The sequence below is a fragment of the Salvia hispanica genome, chromosome 1 (assembly GCF_023119035.1).
Source record: "Salvia hispanica cultivar TCC Black 2014 chromosome 1, UniMelb_Shisp_WGS_1.0, whole genome shotgun sequence".
NCBI lineage: Eukaryota > Viridiplantae > Streptophyta > Magnoliopsida > Lamiales > Lamiaceae > Salvia > Salvia hispanica.
Window position 1 is genome coordinate 16,376,168 of NC_062965.1, and position 19,743 is coordinate 16,395,910.

General features: G+C 30.1%; 1 protein-coding gene across 1 annotated transcript; it reads right to left on the reverse strand.

Moving 5' to 3' along the window:
• Positions 1-1,417: 1,417 nt before the first annotated feature.
• LOC125200533 (F-box protein At1g61340-like) lies at positions 1,418-2,672 on the reverse strand. The gene is made up of 3 exons (XM_048098169.1): positions 2,166-2,672; positions 2,005-2,079; positions 1,418-1,914 (listed from the first exon to the last, which is right to left on the reverse strand). The coding sequence occupies exons 1-3, from the start codon at positions 2,373-2,375 to the stop codon at positions 1,657-1,659; spliced, it is 543 nt and encodes a 180-aa protein (XP_047954126.1). The 5' UTR covers positions 2,376-2,672; the 3' UTR covers positions 1,418-1,656.
• Positions 2,673-19,743: the final 17,071 nt, after the last annotated feature.

Here is a 19,743-nt window from a genome sequence, read left to right on the forward strand (position 1 = left end):
AGAATGGCTTCTCGGAAGTGGTCAGAGCCCTCCTCGACGCCGGTGCACCGTTGAACGCTCTCACCCGCGTCTATTTTTTTAACTCATGAACCTTTTCCCCCATTTTACATTACATCCAGAACCTGAGGAAGAGAGTAGAGAAGTCTGAAGAAGATGCATTGTTGTAAATTGCCGTAAAAAAAATTCTAATGCTAAAGGGGGATTATTTCATAAATTCCTCAGCCATGTTTTTGAATAACCCATTCTATTTTATTTTCTTTTTTAATTATTTATTTTATATTTTAAATGATAGTTTATTAAAATAATTAAGGATATAATTAGGGAGTAAAAATCAGAATTAAAAGTCAAATTTGGTCAAAATCAGGATTAAACCGGTTGACCGTTAGTTTTTAACGGAATTATTAACGGAGGACCAATTGTGATTCGATTTGAAATGTACAGGACCAAAAAATAAAAAAGATAAAATTTAGGACCAAAATCGTAAAATAGTCATATGTTCAGAACCAGTTTTGGCATTTACTCTTTTTAATTTTAAAATCTATGAGATTGATGTTCATTTTTTCTCCTTTTTAGCTAATGAACTATGCTAAAGCCGGCGGAACACAGGAATGTATGAGCATTGGGCAATCAAATAGTAGTTGTGAATTAAATAATTAAATAGTAGGAGACTAAATTTTATGATTAAATATTATCATGTTTGGTTTATAAGATTAATCTCTTCAATTTAATCCTAGATGGATAGTCTTTCGTTTTCAATTAAAATAATCTCACAACTTAATCCTAGATGGATAGTGATTTTTAGTCATGACAATCGAACGCCACCGTGAGTTAAATAATTTTATATTTATTTTACTTTACCGAAAAAATTGGGGATATCTCATGACTTTAAAGATGGTGCATAACATTCTTCCATATGTCTAAACTCAGATCCTTACTACATAATGTTTGCTTTAATATAATAAGGGTAAATAAAATTTTGAAATTTTTAAAAATATTTCTTTTTTGACGGTGGCCGACCTCCATTCTTGGCCCGCCACAAAATGATGCCTTATCCCAGCCCTTGTTACCATCGCCATTTGTTTTTTTAAATTCATAAAGAAAAGTGGATATTTTGGGGCTTCGAGCCCAACCCATTGGGCCCAAAAAGCAAGAATCCGAGGCGGCGACAACATTCTAGAACACCGCAATATTCTCTCCACTCGGGACAAAGCGGGAAAACTTATTTTAAACATTAAATTATTCCCCCCTTAATCCCACCCATTTCTTTTCCCACCACTCATTAATGGCATTTTACCTCATTTTCAACCTCACAAAATCATATACAATTATACTGGTACCAAAACGCTTTGGATGCTCTAACTTGCTCACTAATTTAATTCATACATTCACTAATTAAATATACAATACACATGCTCAATGATCATCACTGTCACTGCCCCCTTCTTATTGATTTTTCCATGAATAAATTACAACATCTACATATCATAATCAAGATCCACACATGTACATACAAACTAGAGACAAACCAACCCCAACAAGCCGCCCCCAATTTCTTCAATGGAGAAGTTGAAGACACACAAAAACTGGGCTTCATGTTGTGGTTGAACATATGCTCACTCGATCCAATCATTAGCAACAAACAATTGCTTCCTATCTTCAATTCTCCGAGAACAGATCTCGACGAGGCCAGCAGCAGCTGCCCTCGTCTCCGGATGCAAAGAGCGCCACCGAAATGTCGGCTAGATTCTTCGCACTCAGCCTCTTCCGTGGAACCCTATGCTGCAATGGAGCATTTGGGGCTTCAAACTCCTTCAATTCACCCAGCCAATCCACTCTGTTTTTGCTAAATGGCAGAACTCCCACCGTCTTCCTCGGTGTGTTGTACGCGAAATGAGATTCCTTCGCGATTAGAGTCTGTTTCAATCAGAAATCAAACTAATTAGATCAATCAAAAATGAAAAAAAAAAAAAAACTTTTTTTTTTGCAGAAATGAACAAAGCTTACCGCATCTCTAACGGCTTTGGATACGAAAAACAGACTCTTCAAATCGTCATGCTCCACACCACACAGTATCCGAATCTGGAAATGAGAAGAACACGAATTATTTAGCAAATCAGCATAATCAAAATTAGGCACAAAAAAAGGGGGAAAAATCGAATACTAACCAAAATCTCCTGAGGCAAATCTTCAAGCGACGTTTCCTCCCCCGAAAAAACAGAATTCTGAGAGCACCGTCTCTTCGAACTCGGATTCGCCGCACAATCATCATAATCCCCAAATTCAATACTCTGATTCGACAAAAACACTCTCTTCCTCCCAAACGAAGTGCTCCTCACCAGCCCCATTCCGTACCCTTCCTCAACCCTAGACCCCATTTTTTCACACTCCAAGATCTGAATCCTAAAAGCTAACCTAATTAGAGAAAATCAAGCTCCGAATCTATTTATTGCTTGTAGAACTAGCGCCCAACTTAATACACAGTAAATGGAGATTGGCGTAACGGCTTATCGAAGAAGGAAACAAAAACCGTCTTCCAACTATCTTCTATATATAAATAATCAGCGAATCCCGCGCTACTTTACAGAAATGTCTAGATTTTTCTCCCTAAAATAGATCGAATCGATCGATTGCAGAAATCCTCTCTCTCAAAAAAGCGATAAATATCTGAGTTTTCAATAGAAAGCACCCGAGGTGAAGACTCCACTGTTTATAGCAGGCAGGAAAACTAGCCGTTATGGCGGGCCACGTGGAGAGTCGTGATAGGCTGGCGGCAACATGGGGTGGTTCAGGTGATGTGGCAGTGATATGGTCGGTCTTCTTAGTCGGCTGTATAGAGACGTGTATTTGATTTTTGCTACAATGACTGGCTGTGTGTGATTTCAAACGCATCGCCGAACCAGATCCCGACACGTGTAAGAATGAACGACCCTGATTTGCTAGTCGTGGTTCCAAATTGGTGGCTGGATTTAATTTTACCGTGTGACGGCTGGTTAGTATCTAACCCACACGCTTTGGGTAATCATTAAGTTAATGAGGAAATTCCGATTTTGGCCCTCATGCTGAGCTGAAGATATTACTGAGAAATGAGAATATTGGTTTTACCTCAAAAAAGCAATTGCTTAATTGGAAAGATATACTAATACAGACTATTTATTTTTGTACTCCATGTAAAATTTTTGTTTTTTTCATTAATGACTAAGAATATTTTTTTCACCTCAAAAAAGCAATTGCTTAATTGGAAAGTTAATAGTGCAGACTACTTATTTTGTCACCAAATGCACTCATTTTCTTTCATTAATTAGTGTATCATGGCAGCTGGATATTTATATTATATATGGAATATTCTGGCTTTGTAGTCACGAACATATTATAGTACAAATATATTAATGAAATTATTCTTTTTACGCCTTTACAACAGTGTCGGTTATTTTATATTTGATATTCATATATCAAAAATTACTAGATTTAGTATTTTATTATAATAGAAATGACAACTCATATACAAATACAATGTGTAAGAAAGTATATAGGTACATTATATTTTTGGTAGGTTTTACCTTCTTCGTTAACTATACAGATACTCTAATTATTTTTTTCGATTTATTGTTTTTCAACTTTCTAATTTTATATGAAATCCTTGTCGTGTATAATCAAAACTATCGAGACAGAAAGTACATAGTTGATTGAGAAATTAATATGAAAATCTAATGTAACACATGATCGATCTTATCTAAATACGTGTTATTAAATTACGGCATATTCTACAAATTAATTTTATAGTTTACCAAGCAAGCACCTGTCCTTGACTATTGTGTATAAATGAATAGTTATAATATTACATGATTTGTAAGGCCTAATAAAACCATGACACCTATGCTATAGTATTATTTATTTATGAAATTTGGTTTAAGTACTTAGCGTGACTCATGCTACTTAAACTTTATAATACTACCAAAATTTATAATTTTCAATTAATATCTTATTGCGAATTGATGTTTCAATTTCTATTTTCGATTGACACTCACGAATTAATTTTTGAGCAAATATTACGGAACAAATTGATATATAAAACATAATATTAGAAATGTAATTGACTCAAAGAAAGCAAAGAATTTTATTATAAAAATGTAACGGCTAAGCATAAAAAGATTTATACATCAATAAAATTCCTAGATTCAAGGTAAATATTAAATATATTACAGTAATTTTAGATAAAGTAGTTTGACCAGCAATGGAGATAAAATGTAGTAGGCGAGTCAAGAGATGTCAACTCTGCTTATATCAATTCAATTTAAAGCTGGTCAAGAGTAATTTTTCTTTAATTTTGTTTGGTTAATGGTCATTTTGACTAAATTTTAATCGACATTTTTAATTAAGGATGGTTTACTTTCATACCAGCCATAAAAATTCTAATACCAAGTATGATAAATTCAAATTTCAAATAAAATAAAATTGATAAAATAAGTGGATCATAATATGAGAGGCCCAGCATATCACTTTCTTTATCAATGTATGTTCAATTAAGGTGTTTGATGTTCTACTTTCCCTTTGTTCATTTTATTAATCGATGTATTAATAGGGTCAATTGACGGATGACATTTCTTTTTATTATACCATAAACCAAATTTAACCATATTTTTTTTCTTTCTTTTGTAATTCAACCTTTCAAATATAAATGAAGTACTATTAAGTAGGAGTATTAACATTGTTAAAAGGACTTTAATACTCTTTTAGTATGACATTGTAAAATAGTACTACTACTAGTAGTACATTGTTATTCTATTAATTATTTATATGAATAAAGACACTTTTTTTCATTTTTTTTCCTTTTGGAATTATTTTTAAATCATTTTAGTTAAAAGGTGTTTTTGTACATTTAGACTAAAATGAATATTATTTTTATATTAATATATGGTAGGATATATTTTTCTTTTACTCAGTGAGATAAAAGCTAGTTAGTTTGTCCCATGAACTCTATATAACAATGCTTCTTTTGATGAGAATGTTTCATTACTATAATACATAATTTTAATTTTTATTTATGTAGTGATTACCATTTAGTGATATTCGTTTTAAATAAGCTTATAGATTTGGGACAAATGTGAGGCTGAGAAATCCACGAATTTTTCGTAGTACTTTTAAATGATACTCATATCACTTTCTTATAGTGTGTGACATTTCCTTTGTTAGTCAGTGGAAAGTCCTAGAACTCTAAAGAAAATCAAGCGTCAATTTAATGGATCGGATTGAATTATGTTATGAATGTTTTTTGACTGAGTAAATAGAATTAATATTTAATTTTAGAATAAAGTCAACTAAAATCAGTCTTGGTTGTAAATATTTTCCTCTAGTTATAAAATTAATCTAATAATTTTGGTTCATCTTTTAAATAATCTTGATACAAGTTAATACTATTAAGCAATCGAACATTTATATGGAATGTATATATTCTTTACTTATAAGTAACGGATTTTTTAAAAGAACTAGATATAGTTTCATTTATATAGTATTATATATATTCTTCACGTATAAGTAACAATTTTTTGAAAGAACTAGCTATAGATAATAGATTCATCATCAGTCATCATACATGTTATACATGAACCACAATCATAATAAAGTAGCGTTTTCTTTACTAAGCTCGTAGTGCGTTAATTAATCATTAATATAATTATACTACAACCGAGTGAATTAATAACTACACAGCATTCCTCAATTGCTTAAATGTGAATACTCGTGTCTCATGATAATTATAATAGGTTGAAATGCACAAGTTTTTTTATAGAGAGTACATAAATATAGCACACGTGAGTTTTTCAATCGCTTTGTATTAAATAAGACAAACACGTTTTTAATTTTTATGGATCCCATCAACAATAATAGTAATATCTTATTCGAAATTAATATATTTTGAATATTCTAAATTGAGTTTAACACGTATCACACTAAGAATCTCAATCTCTTTTTTTTTTCTCGAAGTCGACGCTGAAGGATTGTTGCAGTGAGACGGTAGTTCTAAAAGCCATATTAAAAGGAGTTTATCGACCTTCATGAGCCAATGATGGGTCAACCAACCCCTCAAATCCCCGCTTGGATCCTCTAGTTTGTACTAACTCCGTCGATAAAACTAATTTTAGTATTGGACAACACGAGCTACAAGGGCTCAAGCCAAAAAATAGCGAGTGCTCAAGCCAAATACACAAAGTTTCCGATGAAAAATCAAGTGCTCAAGCCAAAAACGGCGAGTTAGAGAGAAAACACACCAAAAGACAAGACTATCAACATGCTCTAAAATCCGCTATCACTTGTGACTTATCAGATCGTAACTAAAAAAATATACCAAAATCACGATAATAATCGAAGGAATCCACAATTATTCAATTCAATTCATGAAACCATATGAATTTTGATGAAGAAAGGGTATAGAGAGCTAGAGATGTTACAGAAGTGATTTCATGTTTCAAATTGGTAGTTGGAATTAAGTCAATTAACCGTGTGACGACCGGTTATAGTATCAAAAGATTCAAAACCACATGCTTTGGTTAATCATTAAGTAAATGTGAAATTACGATGTAGGCCCTCAGCAGCAGATGTGAAGTGATGAGCTAAAAAATTTTACTAGGAAATTTACTAAGAATATTGTTATTTACCGCAAAAAAGCAATTGCTTAATTGGAAAGTTATAATACAGACATTATTTTGTCACGATATCCACTGGCAGATAATACATATATTTATAATTTTGTTTTTTCTATTAATTACTAAAGAATATTTTTTTCCACCTCAAAAAAGCAATTGCTTAATTGGAAAGTGAATAGTACAGATTATTATTTTGTCACCAAATCCACTCATTATTTTCATTAATTAGTATATGCATCATGGCAGCTGGATATTAATATAGTATTATACGGAATATTCTCGCTTTGTGTTTGTCACGAATATATAATAGTACAAATATACTCCTATTAACGAAATTATACTTTTTACGTCTTTACAACATACAAAATGAATGTCGGTAATTAAAATATTTACAATTTCATAAGTCAATACTTATGAGATTTAGTATTTTATTAGTAGTATTTTTTATGTTAGTCCACAAAATTAATCACATTTTATTTTAGATGGGTTTATCTATTGTGTAGTAGGAGTATTATTTATTTATGAATTTAGGTTTTGAAGTACTTAGCGTGACTTAAACTTTATAATATCAAAATTTATATTTTTCAATTAATTTCTTATTGCGAATTGATGTTTCAATTTCTATTTTTGGTTGATACTCATTTTTAAATTTTTGTGCAAATATTACGGAAGAGATTGATATAAAACATAATATTACAAATGTAATTGACTCAAAGAAAACAAGGGATTTTGTGATAAATTAAAGTACTCCTAGTAAAACGTAACCGCAAGGCAATAAAAGATGTATATTTACCTAGAAGATCATAAATCATACTAATAGGTAAATATTACTCTATAGTCTATTCCATTAATTTTAGGTGAAGTAGTTTGACCAACACAATATTGATTAATTGAGGTAGGTGTGTCAAAAGAAGTCAACTCCGCTTATATCAATACAATTTAAAGTAGGTCAAAAGTAAATTTTCTTTAATTTTGTTTAGTTAATTGCCATTTTGACTAAATATTAATCGACAAGTTTAATTAAGGCTGGTTTACTTCACACCAGCAATAATAAATCCTCATATATGTGTGATAAATTCAAATTTCAAATAAAATAAAATAGATGAAATAAGTGGACCATAATAGTATGAGTATATGAGAGGGCCAGCTTAGCACTTTCTTTTTCAATGGAGTTCAATCAAGTCGTTCAATGTTCTACTTTCCTTTGTTCATTTTATTAGTGGATTTATTTAATAGTAAAAACGAAATTTAACCTTCCTTTTTTTTCCTTTTAGAATTCGACCTATCAAATATGAGTGAAGTAGAAAAAAAAGAAAAGAAGTTACAATCCATGTCGAATGTAGAAGAACGATCCATGACCACAAATATAAAAAATGAAAAACTAGTAAACTACTACTCCCTCCGTCCCACTTTAGCAGTCCCATTGACTTTTCTGCACTCATTCTATAAAAATGATAATAAATAGTTAAAATGGAGAAATAATAAAGTAAAAAAGAGAATAATATAGAGAAGAGTCTTATCTACATTATTCTCTTTTTTACTTTATTATTTCTTCACTTTAACTATTTATTATCATTTTTACAAAATGAGTGCAGAAAAGTCAATGAGACTGCTAAAGCGAGAAGGAGAGAGTACTATATTACACTTCCTTTATAGATTACTGTTGTAAGGTATATATAACATTTACGCTAAAAAATATAATTTTTATATTAATATTTGGTAGGATATATTCTATTTGTCCGCAATTAAAAGTCCCAATTGAAATCCCCATGTTTTAAGAAAGGCAAATAAATGTGAGTTAAAAAATACAGTGAAATGCAAGTCTTGTTAGTTTTATTGTAAAATATAAGTGAAATAAGTTAATCGAATGTAAAACTCTTTTTTAGTAAATTAGAACTTTTATTGGCGAATGACCAAAATGAATTTTTTTTAAAGCAAATTAGAGTGTGTTTGACCCCTGAACTCTATTTAATAATGATTCTTTAATTTTGATGAGAATGTTTTCATTGCGTACGATACTTCATTTCGTTCGTCGTTAAGAGTCTTATTTTTTAACGGTACGAGTTTTAATAAAAATTAAGAAAAATGGGTAGATAAAGTTAGTGAAATATGAAGCCACTTATATATACTCCTTCTGTCCCATGCTACTTGCACATTTCATTTTTGGACTGTCCCAATCTATTTAAACTATATATTTTAAGAAAAAATTATAGTATTTAGTTAAGATACTAGAGTTAATTAATTGTTCTTTATTAAATATAGAGTATTAATTTATTATACTTAAATTTTTAATTTAACTTTAAATAAAACGAGAGTAGAATTAAATAGTGAAATGTGAGATCATATTATTATTTATTAAGAAAAATAAATTTCAAGACTTTTATCTGTGAACGAACTAAATGAAAAAGGAAAATACTATTCGTATACGGACGTAGTAATACATAAATTATTATCTTGTACTACTAGTATTGTTTATTATTTAGTGGTTGCCAATTTGTGACACTCACTTTAAACAAGCGCGTAGCTTTGTGACAAATGTGAGGCTTCGAATTAAAGAGTGTGCCAAATCACGACATTTCTTACACTATTATTTTTGTAATATCTCTCTTATTTTTCCTATTTAGCCACGTGTATTGGTAATTAATTTACTTTAGTTAGTGGAATATCCTAGAACCCAATGGAAGTTACCAATGTAAATTAACAAAGTCATATAAACTTAAAAGTAATCGATTTAAACCAAAATTACATGCAAGAGTTATATAATTCGATTGATGAATTCGATGAAATTTAAGTTTTAAAGTTATTTGATTAGTAGATTTCGATACTTAATAACAATGTAGATTAATCTCGATTTATATATATTGATCTTTATATTGTGATAAAATTTATTTGAATAATCACATATCAGTGATAAATCTTGGTACAAGTTAAACTTGAGTAATCAAATCCTAACCACGAGAATAATTAGGACATGATATAATTAATAATGTATTTTGGTAATGTTTCTTTATATAAAACAATAGACAAATTGAATTATAATCTTGTATTGTCCAATTTACTTTGTAGCCAATTGGTGATACTCATTTAATAAGCACATAGCTTTGGAGTTGGACAAATGTGAGGCTGAGAAATGCATGCTAATGACCCTTTCCATATATCTCTTATTTCTCTAAATAATAAACACGTGTATTAGTAATTATGAACTTTACCAGAATGATTTTGTTAATGGAATGTCGTAGAACACTTCAGATGATTCTAACGAACTCGTAACAAAGTCGTTTAAACAAAAATTAAAGTGTCAACCTGATGGATTGGATAAAAGTAGTTATTTATGTTATTGGATTGAGTAGATAGGTTTAATATTAAATTTTTAAATAGTGTCAAATAAGATTAGTTTTAGGACTTGTTTGATAAAAAAGATGGAATATGAGAAGATATGTAAAATAAGATAAGAAATACGAGCTTCATGTCAAGATATACAAAGATATAATTTTTTTTGTTGTTGTTTGATAGAATAGAAATTAGCTAAATTTGTATAGTATATTAAATAACATGTCTTAACTTGACAAATTGGTGAGTTACATAAACATGGTTAAAGCTATAATTTTGATAAAATTGAGTAGGGCCCTTGTCTTATATTGGGCTTTGAATTAAGCTTAATTATGATATCAAACAATTAGAAATGTCCATATATAATTCTTTATCTTGGTATTACTAACTTATCAAACATGTCCTAATTTATAAACTTTGGTTTTTCTTAATATAGTAATATTGTGTCGATTTTATGGATAAATATCATAATAAAGTTTTCTCTTTAATAAAACAAGTCTCATTATCCACTAATAATACTCTAATCATTTTTTTAATTTTTTAATTTTTTACTAAGTATTTTAATTTTACATTAAAATCTATGCTTCCATTACTAAGACTATTTTTATGCACGAAATGCAATATTTTTCTTTTTATAGTAGTATTTTTATGACTTTTTTTAATATTAAAAATTTTAATAATATTTTTAAATGTATTAAAATTAAATTAAAAATATGAAATAAAACAACTACGTTAAATGTGCGTCAAATGAAGATTGTGCTCACATAAGAAGCTCACATAAAATATGTAATATATTATTTCCATATACCCTATAGTATATAAATCACCATCTTAATAAAGTAGTGTTTTCTTGATACTATATTAAACTCCCTCCGTCCCCAAATTAAGAATATGTACTTTGAGTTCGACATGAATATTAATATATAAAGAAAACATTACTTTATTGAGTCAAGTACCTGCCACGCCTAAGAATCTCAGAGTTTCTTTTCTCTCAAATCAACGTGAGATCGACAGTAGATCCAAAAGTCAAATGTAAAGGAGTTTATCAACCTTAATGTGCTAACTCAGCCCAACTCCCATTTAGATATGCTAGGTTATACTCCCTCCGTCCGCAAATAGGAGTCTCATTCTATTCCGGCACGAGTTTTAATAAATGTTAAAAAAAGTGGGTGGAAGAAAGTTAGTGGAATGTGAGTCTCATTTGTATATATTAGTTTTAAATAATATGTGAGTGGAATGAGTAAGTGGAATGTGAGCCCTCTTTACTATTTATGGTAATTATGAACTGAGACTCCTATTTACAGATGGACTAAAATAGAAAAACGAGACTTTTATTCACGGACGGAGAGACTACTTTGTACCAACGCAAAAGAGAATATGAAAAAAAAACACGACAACTACACAACAATTCACCAATAAACACAGATTGATGAGCTTAATTCAAGACCTTTCTGCTGGGCCTTTAATTATTATAATTGGGCTATTTTATCTTTTGATTTGTTGTGGGAATAAAAGCGCATTTTATAGCCCAACTTGAAACCCCAAATTTGATGAACGGTTGAACAATAGTACTCCCTCCGTCCACGAAAATTTGTCTCAGTTTTCCATTTTCGTCCGTCCCCCAAAATTTGTCCCATTTCACTTTTACCATTTTTGGTAGTGGACCCCATATTCCACTAACTCATTCCTACTCATATTTTATTATAAAACTAATAGTACTTTAAAAGTAGGACCCACAATCCTAACTTTTTCAACTCACTTTTCATTACATTTCTTAAATCCCGTGCCCGGTCAAACCGGGATGAATTTTCATGGACGGAGGGAGTAATAGACTATTCCATTTCACCAATTTTGCTCTTCATTTACTAAAAAATTCCTTTTCACCAATTTTGCTCTTCTTTATTTACTCATTCCTTCTTCCCATTTTATTTTCATTTTTTTAATCAAGAGTGGGACACTTGTTACCAAATCTAGAATATATAGTTTGCACACACTATTATTTCAATCTCCTCATCATTTATTTAATTTCATAGATAAAAACTTTCAAGTACAGCACTACAATTAGTTTGCACGCAATCTCTATCCTTCTAATCACAAATTTCATAGATTTTGTGATTTAAATTGATTTTAAAGATTTTAAAAGACACAAAATCAAATTAAAAGATAAATAACAAAATTATACTAGTTTTGATCCTAATAGAACTTCATTTTATAGATCTATTTTTCGAATACATCATTTAACTTAATTTTTATTCTCTATATTGATGATCACTTGCTTTCAGATTTCAAATAAAATATTAGTTCTTTCAATTTTGATTGCATATTTTTTTTAACTTTTTAGTTCGGTTTGATTTTTAAAAATCAAACGAAAGAACAAATTAAATTATATATATTTATAATATAAAATTTTCAATATTATTATTATCTAGAATATTTTAATAATATTACTATTTTATTATATTTCAGTAGCAACGTAATTTGTATTTCTTGTTCCCTCCCTACGCACAAACATTACACATTAACATAAAAAACCACAACAGACAGAGTGAATAATGGCCAACAAGCAAAGATAAGCAGAAAATGGCAAAGCTCTGCACTTAACCCAGAAAGGAAAAACATTGTGCAATCGACATATCATTTTATTGATGGATGGCACGACATGGTAGTGACAATATTGGTGCTAGTGACGGTATTGATCGTGACTGAGCTAAAACTGCTGACTACTATGAATGCGCCTAATCATACATGTGGTATCAGATACAGATCGACTTCGTATAATCCTTTTTCGCTTGTCAATAATGTTTGCGATCATCTTTCTCTGCGAAAACATCCCCGCTTACTTGTTGTGGAGGAAATATGCAGTTGCAAAAACCCGTCTCGCAAACTGGTTCAAATCCTTCTCTGCAGTCGGTTATTACGCAATCTGTATAAACCTTACATTCTTTCGCCGTCACTGTCAATGATCGAATACAAACATATCAATATATATATATATATATATATATATATATATATATATATATATAGTTTGTGTTAAAATGACAACCCCTCTTAAAACAACAACGTGACAACGCTTATACAACAATATTATAAACGCTACACATTAATATTACAAACACTACACATGCAATCTATAGATTGTTGTATAGTGGTCGGATATTGCTGTTCAAGAAAAATTGCTGTACAAAGACCAGCATATTGCTGCCCGTCTTTTTTCAGATTTCTTTTTATTTTTTTTGCCACGTGGCAGCTTATTGTTCGTCCACATGTACAAATGATTGGCTAGAAATGGTGGTATGGTGTTATTTTAAGGGGTGGTGGCACCCTAACATGCCCCTATATATATATATATATATAGAGTTGTGATCAATGTCGAACCAATTTTAAAGACCGAACTAGAGACCAAATCTGGGCCATTAGATCTAGTTTTTTTGATGAGATGTGCTGCTGTGAAAATTTTTTCGGCTTCATTACAAGCCCATTTTACTTCATTGTATAGGTTTATTACTTCATTCGTACGTAATACCTTGAAACTACATTATGTTTTTACTTGCTTCTAGTAGGCTTTGAAATGATTTAACATATGCTTCATTCAAATTCATTGACGTGGGTTTTTGCTTGATTAACATTTAAAAATGCAATTTATTCAAGTGAGTTTATTACTTCATTCAGAAACATTATTACTTCATTGGATAAGATTTTTACTTCATTCCAGTAGGACTTCAAATGCTTCTACACATACTTCATTCCAATAATTTATTACATTATTCCATGTGATTATTAAACCATATTAGCGCTATGGCGGTGGTGATAGATATTGTAGAGAGAAAAAACGGTACGCGAAGGCGAAACCACATTTACGTGCTTTGGAATGAAGTAAAAACCTACTGGAATGAAGTAAAAACCTACTAGAATGAAGTAATATATTCTGGAACGAAGATAAATCTTCGTAGCATGTTAGTATGACTTATTTACCATCGGATGAATTAAAATAGGCTCGTGATGAAGGCGAAAATAATTTATAAATTTATGTATCTTATCCATAAAAAACTAGATCTAAAAGCCCTAATTTAGTAGGGTTCGGTGGTTCGGTCTTTAAGAGTGGATTTGTGGATAATGAGACTCTCTCTCTATATATATATTAGTTAGCACACTGACACAATCCTATATATATATATATTATATATATTTATATTAATGTGCAGAAAACATGAGAGTGAGAGAGAGACCTGTTGTAACAAGCAAGCAGAAGGCGACCAAAATAAACAGCTTTTGCGAAGCCATTGTTTCTCTTTGTACGAATTCTTGATGATATGGAGTGAGAATTAGAGTGATACACCAAAATTAATCGGTTAAATGTGTTTAAATAGAGAATATAGTTTCAGCCAAATAGTAACGAGGAAAATACTAATCAATTCGTGGTTGACATTTTCGGCAATATAATTAAAGTTCTTGTAGGATTTTTTACACATTGAACCTTATCCATTTTGGGGGTTAATTCTATAAATTTGACAAGAGGGACAATCAATTACTATCTCTATCTATTCCTTAAAAAATAAAAATTATTTTCATTTTAAACCGTCTATAGAAATTTTCTAAATTTTCTTTTTACAAAATAGATTTCACGATATACTAACACTATTTTCATTACTTTTCCTCTTTACCAATTATATATTAAAATTGTGACATTTTAAAAGTTTCAATTTTTCAAAAACAGAGATAGTGGTATTGTCTAACCAATTTTATATCTCTAGTTAAAATGGAAAATTAAAATCAAATAAATTTTCTTTGAAAAAATAGAATTTGCTGAAAAAGAAATGAGTACTGAATTTACTTCTAAAAAAGTGTTGGCTGATTTGTAGAATGACAAGCAGCCCAGCCCAGCCCAGTTGGTTGGCAAATTGCAAGCAGTGACGTATCTTAGATATTTTATTTGAGACGGTATAATTTCTACAAATTTAAATTCATTTCACATTATTGAAATTTTATCATTAGTCAAATTGCATAGTCCTTAGATAAAGACGCAAAAATGAAAAGATCAATAAGTAAATAAATTATGGCAGTAATTTTAAAGATTTTTATCATTAGTACTCATTTATTACATACACTCATGAACTATAAAATATTAAATTACTTGACATCAAATATTCTTATAATAGAATATTAGGCTCATAATAAATAAATTTTATTTAAAAAACGATATTATGAAAATTTATTTACTATATAACTAATTATTCATCCACGAGTTTTTATAACAAAATTACAAAGCTCGACGACGCCGAAGAGACTCCACCACCGATTTCCCGCCGCCGTCTCCCGGTTGGCAAAAAGACGGCAATGTGGATGTCTAGGGGAAGCGCCAGCGGGTCCCACAAGGTCCAATCGACAGCTCCTAGCCAGTCCAGTCCCGCTCTCAACCACCTCACGCGCATCCAACAGTTGTAGAGCATGATAGAGGTTATGCGGGATTGGAGAACGACGGATGACCTCTTACACAAGGAGATGCTGAAAGGGTTTATCGACAGTATGAGGCGCGATTTGGGGCTCCCACACCTCAGAGGGAGTGCCGCTGGGATTGGCCAAGGGGATGACGATGAGTAAGACGGGGGTCATGTGTGTCGAAGCTTTGGGATGTTCTTTTTAACTATGTATTTTTTTAAAATTTAAATATGTATGTTTTTTTATAAATAAAATGATTGCATTTTCTTCATATTCGTGTCGAAATTTTAATTCCGTAATTACATATTTGTGAATTTGTGAATTTTTATTATTCTGCTTGTCCGCCATGATGTCCTTGGGGATGTCTGTTATTGTATAGTGGGATGCCCTTATGACGTGGCAGAAGGTGTTTTTGGGATATCCTTCCGCTTGTCCGCTCCTATTGTAGATACTCTAATGTACAATGAATGAGATTTATACGTGGAATCACGCTATCCATAGAAATATGTCAGAAGCGTCTGCAATCAAAAGCATATTAGCACGTGATAGACTTTAAATTTAGTTTACTTTGATGAAGAAAAGAGGAGGAGTAATCAATAAAATTTAGTTTTCTTTGATGAAGTTAAAGAGGAGGAGTAATCAATACTCCCTCGTCTGCGAAATATATTCCTAGGAGTAATTAATACTCTCACGTTTGCAAGATATATTCCATGTCGGACTCTAGCATGAATTTAAAAAATTTTAAAATATAAAATATTTTGTATATTAATTTTATAATAAAATATAAAAGTGGAATCCATTTATAAACACTGAATTAATAAAAAAGCAATATAAACACTCCTTCCGTCGTGACACATTTTTTTTTTAATTTGTTTCAATTAAGATGATACATTTTCTTTTTCGGAAACCTTCTCCCTTCAATTAATACTTCCAATCACTTTTTATCACTCTAATTATTAAAATATGAGAGAACATCATTTTGAGTCCACGAACTTTGCCAAAATATCATTTTTGGTCCGTAAATTTTGAAAATATCATTTTAGGTCCATCAACTACGGATTAATATCATTTGAGGTATTTAAAAAAAAATTTGGGCGAAAATGCCCTTAAGACCTTCAAAGGTCAATTTGGACAATTCTTTAGCCAATCATCTTGCGTCAGAGACATAGAATCTAACAATTTTTAACGGCAAAGTTTTGTATTTAAATTCAATTTAGATGTTAATTGATCTCCATTTTGAAATTCATCTCTGAATGACAATCCAAATTAATAGCTACTAATTTCAAAACAAATGAACTAAATAGAATTCACACATCATCTATAGTAAGTTATTAAAATGTAGTTTCAATTGAAAAAAATAAAATAAAGTATCATGTCCCAATTCACTATCATTAAATAATCAGTCATCTAATAATTGAAAAACTAACACATTATTTTTTACGGTAAATTTTAATTATATTTAAATTCAATTTGGATGGTAACTGAATTAAATAGTACTAGTAGTTAAAAAAATTATTGGACTCTAGGTCTTTGACTCAAGATAAGTAGCGAAAGAATTGTCCAAAGTGCCCTTTGAAGGCCTTGAGGGCATTTTCGTCCGGAAAAAGTTTAAAATACCTCAAATGATATTAACTTGTAGTTCCCGGACCTAAAATGATATTTTCAAAGTTCACGGACCTAAAATGATACTTTGGCAAAGTTCGTGGACCTAAAAGATGTCACCTCTTAATATATTTATCTTTTTTTTCTCTTTCTATTTTAATACTTACGTCCATTTTTTTCTTCTATCACATTAAACACATTAATCAATAACTCCTAAAATCTCGTGCCGGCCAAAGAATATGTTATCTTAGTTGAGACGGAAGGAGTATTATTTTTCGAATATAGTATCCAAATGATAAAACTACTAGTATCTGTAGGACGAAGGGAGTATTGGCTAGTTGGTTTTGGGCCCGGAAAAAGGAAAAAAACAGCTCGAAAACGCAACAATCATACCTCCAAGTCTATCAGCTCTAGCCTGTAGCGTGAGGCTACGCTCGTCTACGCTGTTTGTCCCCTTCAGCCGTCACACAGCCATAGAGAGTATCTGCATCCGGCCGTGCAGGTAAGTCTCTCTCTCAGCGCCACGTTTTAGTAGTCTTCATTGTTTTAAATTATTTTAATTAGAAACTGAATTTGAAATTAATCTGACGAGTGCTAAAAGATTAAATTTTTAGAGCTTACTTACATCTCTCTTTTATGGCCGGAATGCCACCATTGGCGGATCCAATAATTTTATTTCAAATAACAATATTTACAAATGAACCGCAACTATTGAGATCGAACATGGGTTTAGGTGTACAATGTTCAGTTTGAAATCTGTCTTAATATAGTTAAGGAGTCAGTATTGGAGGATCTACATTGGCTCCGTCGCTGCACCGGCAAACCACTTTGTCGCTTCTCCTTCTCACCAGCTTATCTATCCATCTTTCTTTTAACTTTTCATTTTTGTGGATAACTGACACTCTGAGTTTCAGAGCTTTTATATTAATAACCACATGTTATTGCATAGCAGGATATCAAATCTCACCCATTAAATATAAAATAAAAGGATGAGATAAATAACATAGAAGTCATTTGAAGATTGTTTTAATTAATAGATCTCCTTGACTCCTTGTTATAAACTAAAAAGATCTAAAGTAAATCTAATTGTTATCTATAATTAAAATCCGTGTCTAGTTAATTGGCTATTATTTAGGATTTAGTTTTACATAGATCATGAACTATGGTTCCCATATTACGACTTCTCCATAAGAGTACCAATATAGCTATAGCAATAATAATATAGAAAATGATTACACACCCTGAAGGTTAAGGCGAATTCATTATGGACCGTCCGGTATCATGAAATTAGGCCTGTGAAATTGAAATTGAAATTGGAATTGGAGTCTTAATTCAAATTCTAACGTTGGTTATTGCAAAATATTTAGATGTAGCGAATTGAATTACAATTTCAATCAATTGCACTATTTAAATTTTATATCCAAAAGTATATAATTGGAATTTCAAATAGTTTTAACATTGGCACTTTCACACATTGCACACACAAATTATACATGCACTTCATATAAATTGTACTGTTTCATTTTTACTGAACAAAAGATTAGGAATTGAAGTATTATTCAGTTTATTTAAATTCAATTCCATAAAATTTTAGTTTTATTTCAATTCCGGGTACTGAACAAACTCTAAGGCCATGTTTGGTTGGTAGGATTCTGTCTGGGAAAGTAATCTGATTCCTTAAATTTTAAATTCCTGTGTTTGTTTCGGTTTTTAATCAAATTGGGAAAGTAATCAGAATCCGAGAACAAGGAAAGTTAGTACAACTTTCCAGGATTCTGAATCCTAACTTTTCTTAGATATTCTTTTTCCCAATTTTAGGATTCTTACTTATTTAAGCAATATAGTATAGTTTTATTAATAATAATGATGATAATAATAACATAATAATAGTAATAGTAATAATAATAATAATTATTATAATAATTAAAATGTTTTTAAAATAATTTAAAATTATAAATCATACACAATTTCACTATAATAAAAAAACTATAATTAAAATTATCATAATAATAACTTATTTTAATTCATAATAATAATAATTTATTAAATAATTAAAATATAATTAAATAATATAAATCTTATAATAAATAATAAATATTTTAATTTATAAATTAATAAGTAATCAATAAAGTCATAGTGCAATTTTAATTTATAAAATTTATACAATTATAATATTCGTAAATATTATAATTATAATATAATAATTATTATATTTAGTGTTATAATAAATGAGTACTGTAATACTCCATATAACTATAATTATAATTATATTATTATATATTGTGATGAATAATCCATATTTATACTATCTATCGTAATAATAAATATAATAATATAACTATCATTATTTATAATTAATAATTTAATAAGAATTTTACAATATTATTCTTTTTATAAATAAAATAATAATAAGTATATTTATAGTTTGGTGTTTAAATTAAATATAAATTTAAAATCTTGATATTTTCCAAACACAGGAAAGTAAAGTTAGTAAGAATCATATTCCCGGGATTCATTTTCCCAGAAATCATTTTCCTTGCCAACTTTACTTTCTTACCAACCAAACATGGCCTAAGTGTTTTACCATTTAAATTCAATTCCATAACATTTTAGAAAAATGTTTTCAGTCACATGAGGAGAAGCACTAAAATGCTTATCAACTTGAAAGCCAGCAACCTGAATAATACTATAAATAGCGAAAATTAATAAATAGGTTTGGATCTCTTTTCTCCCC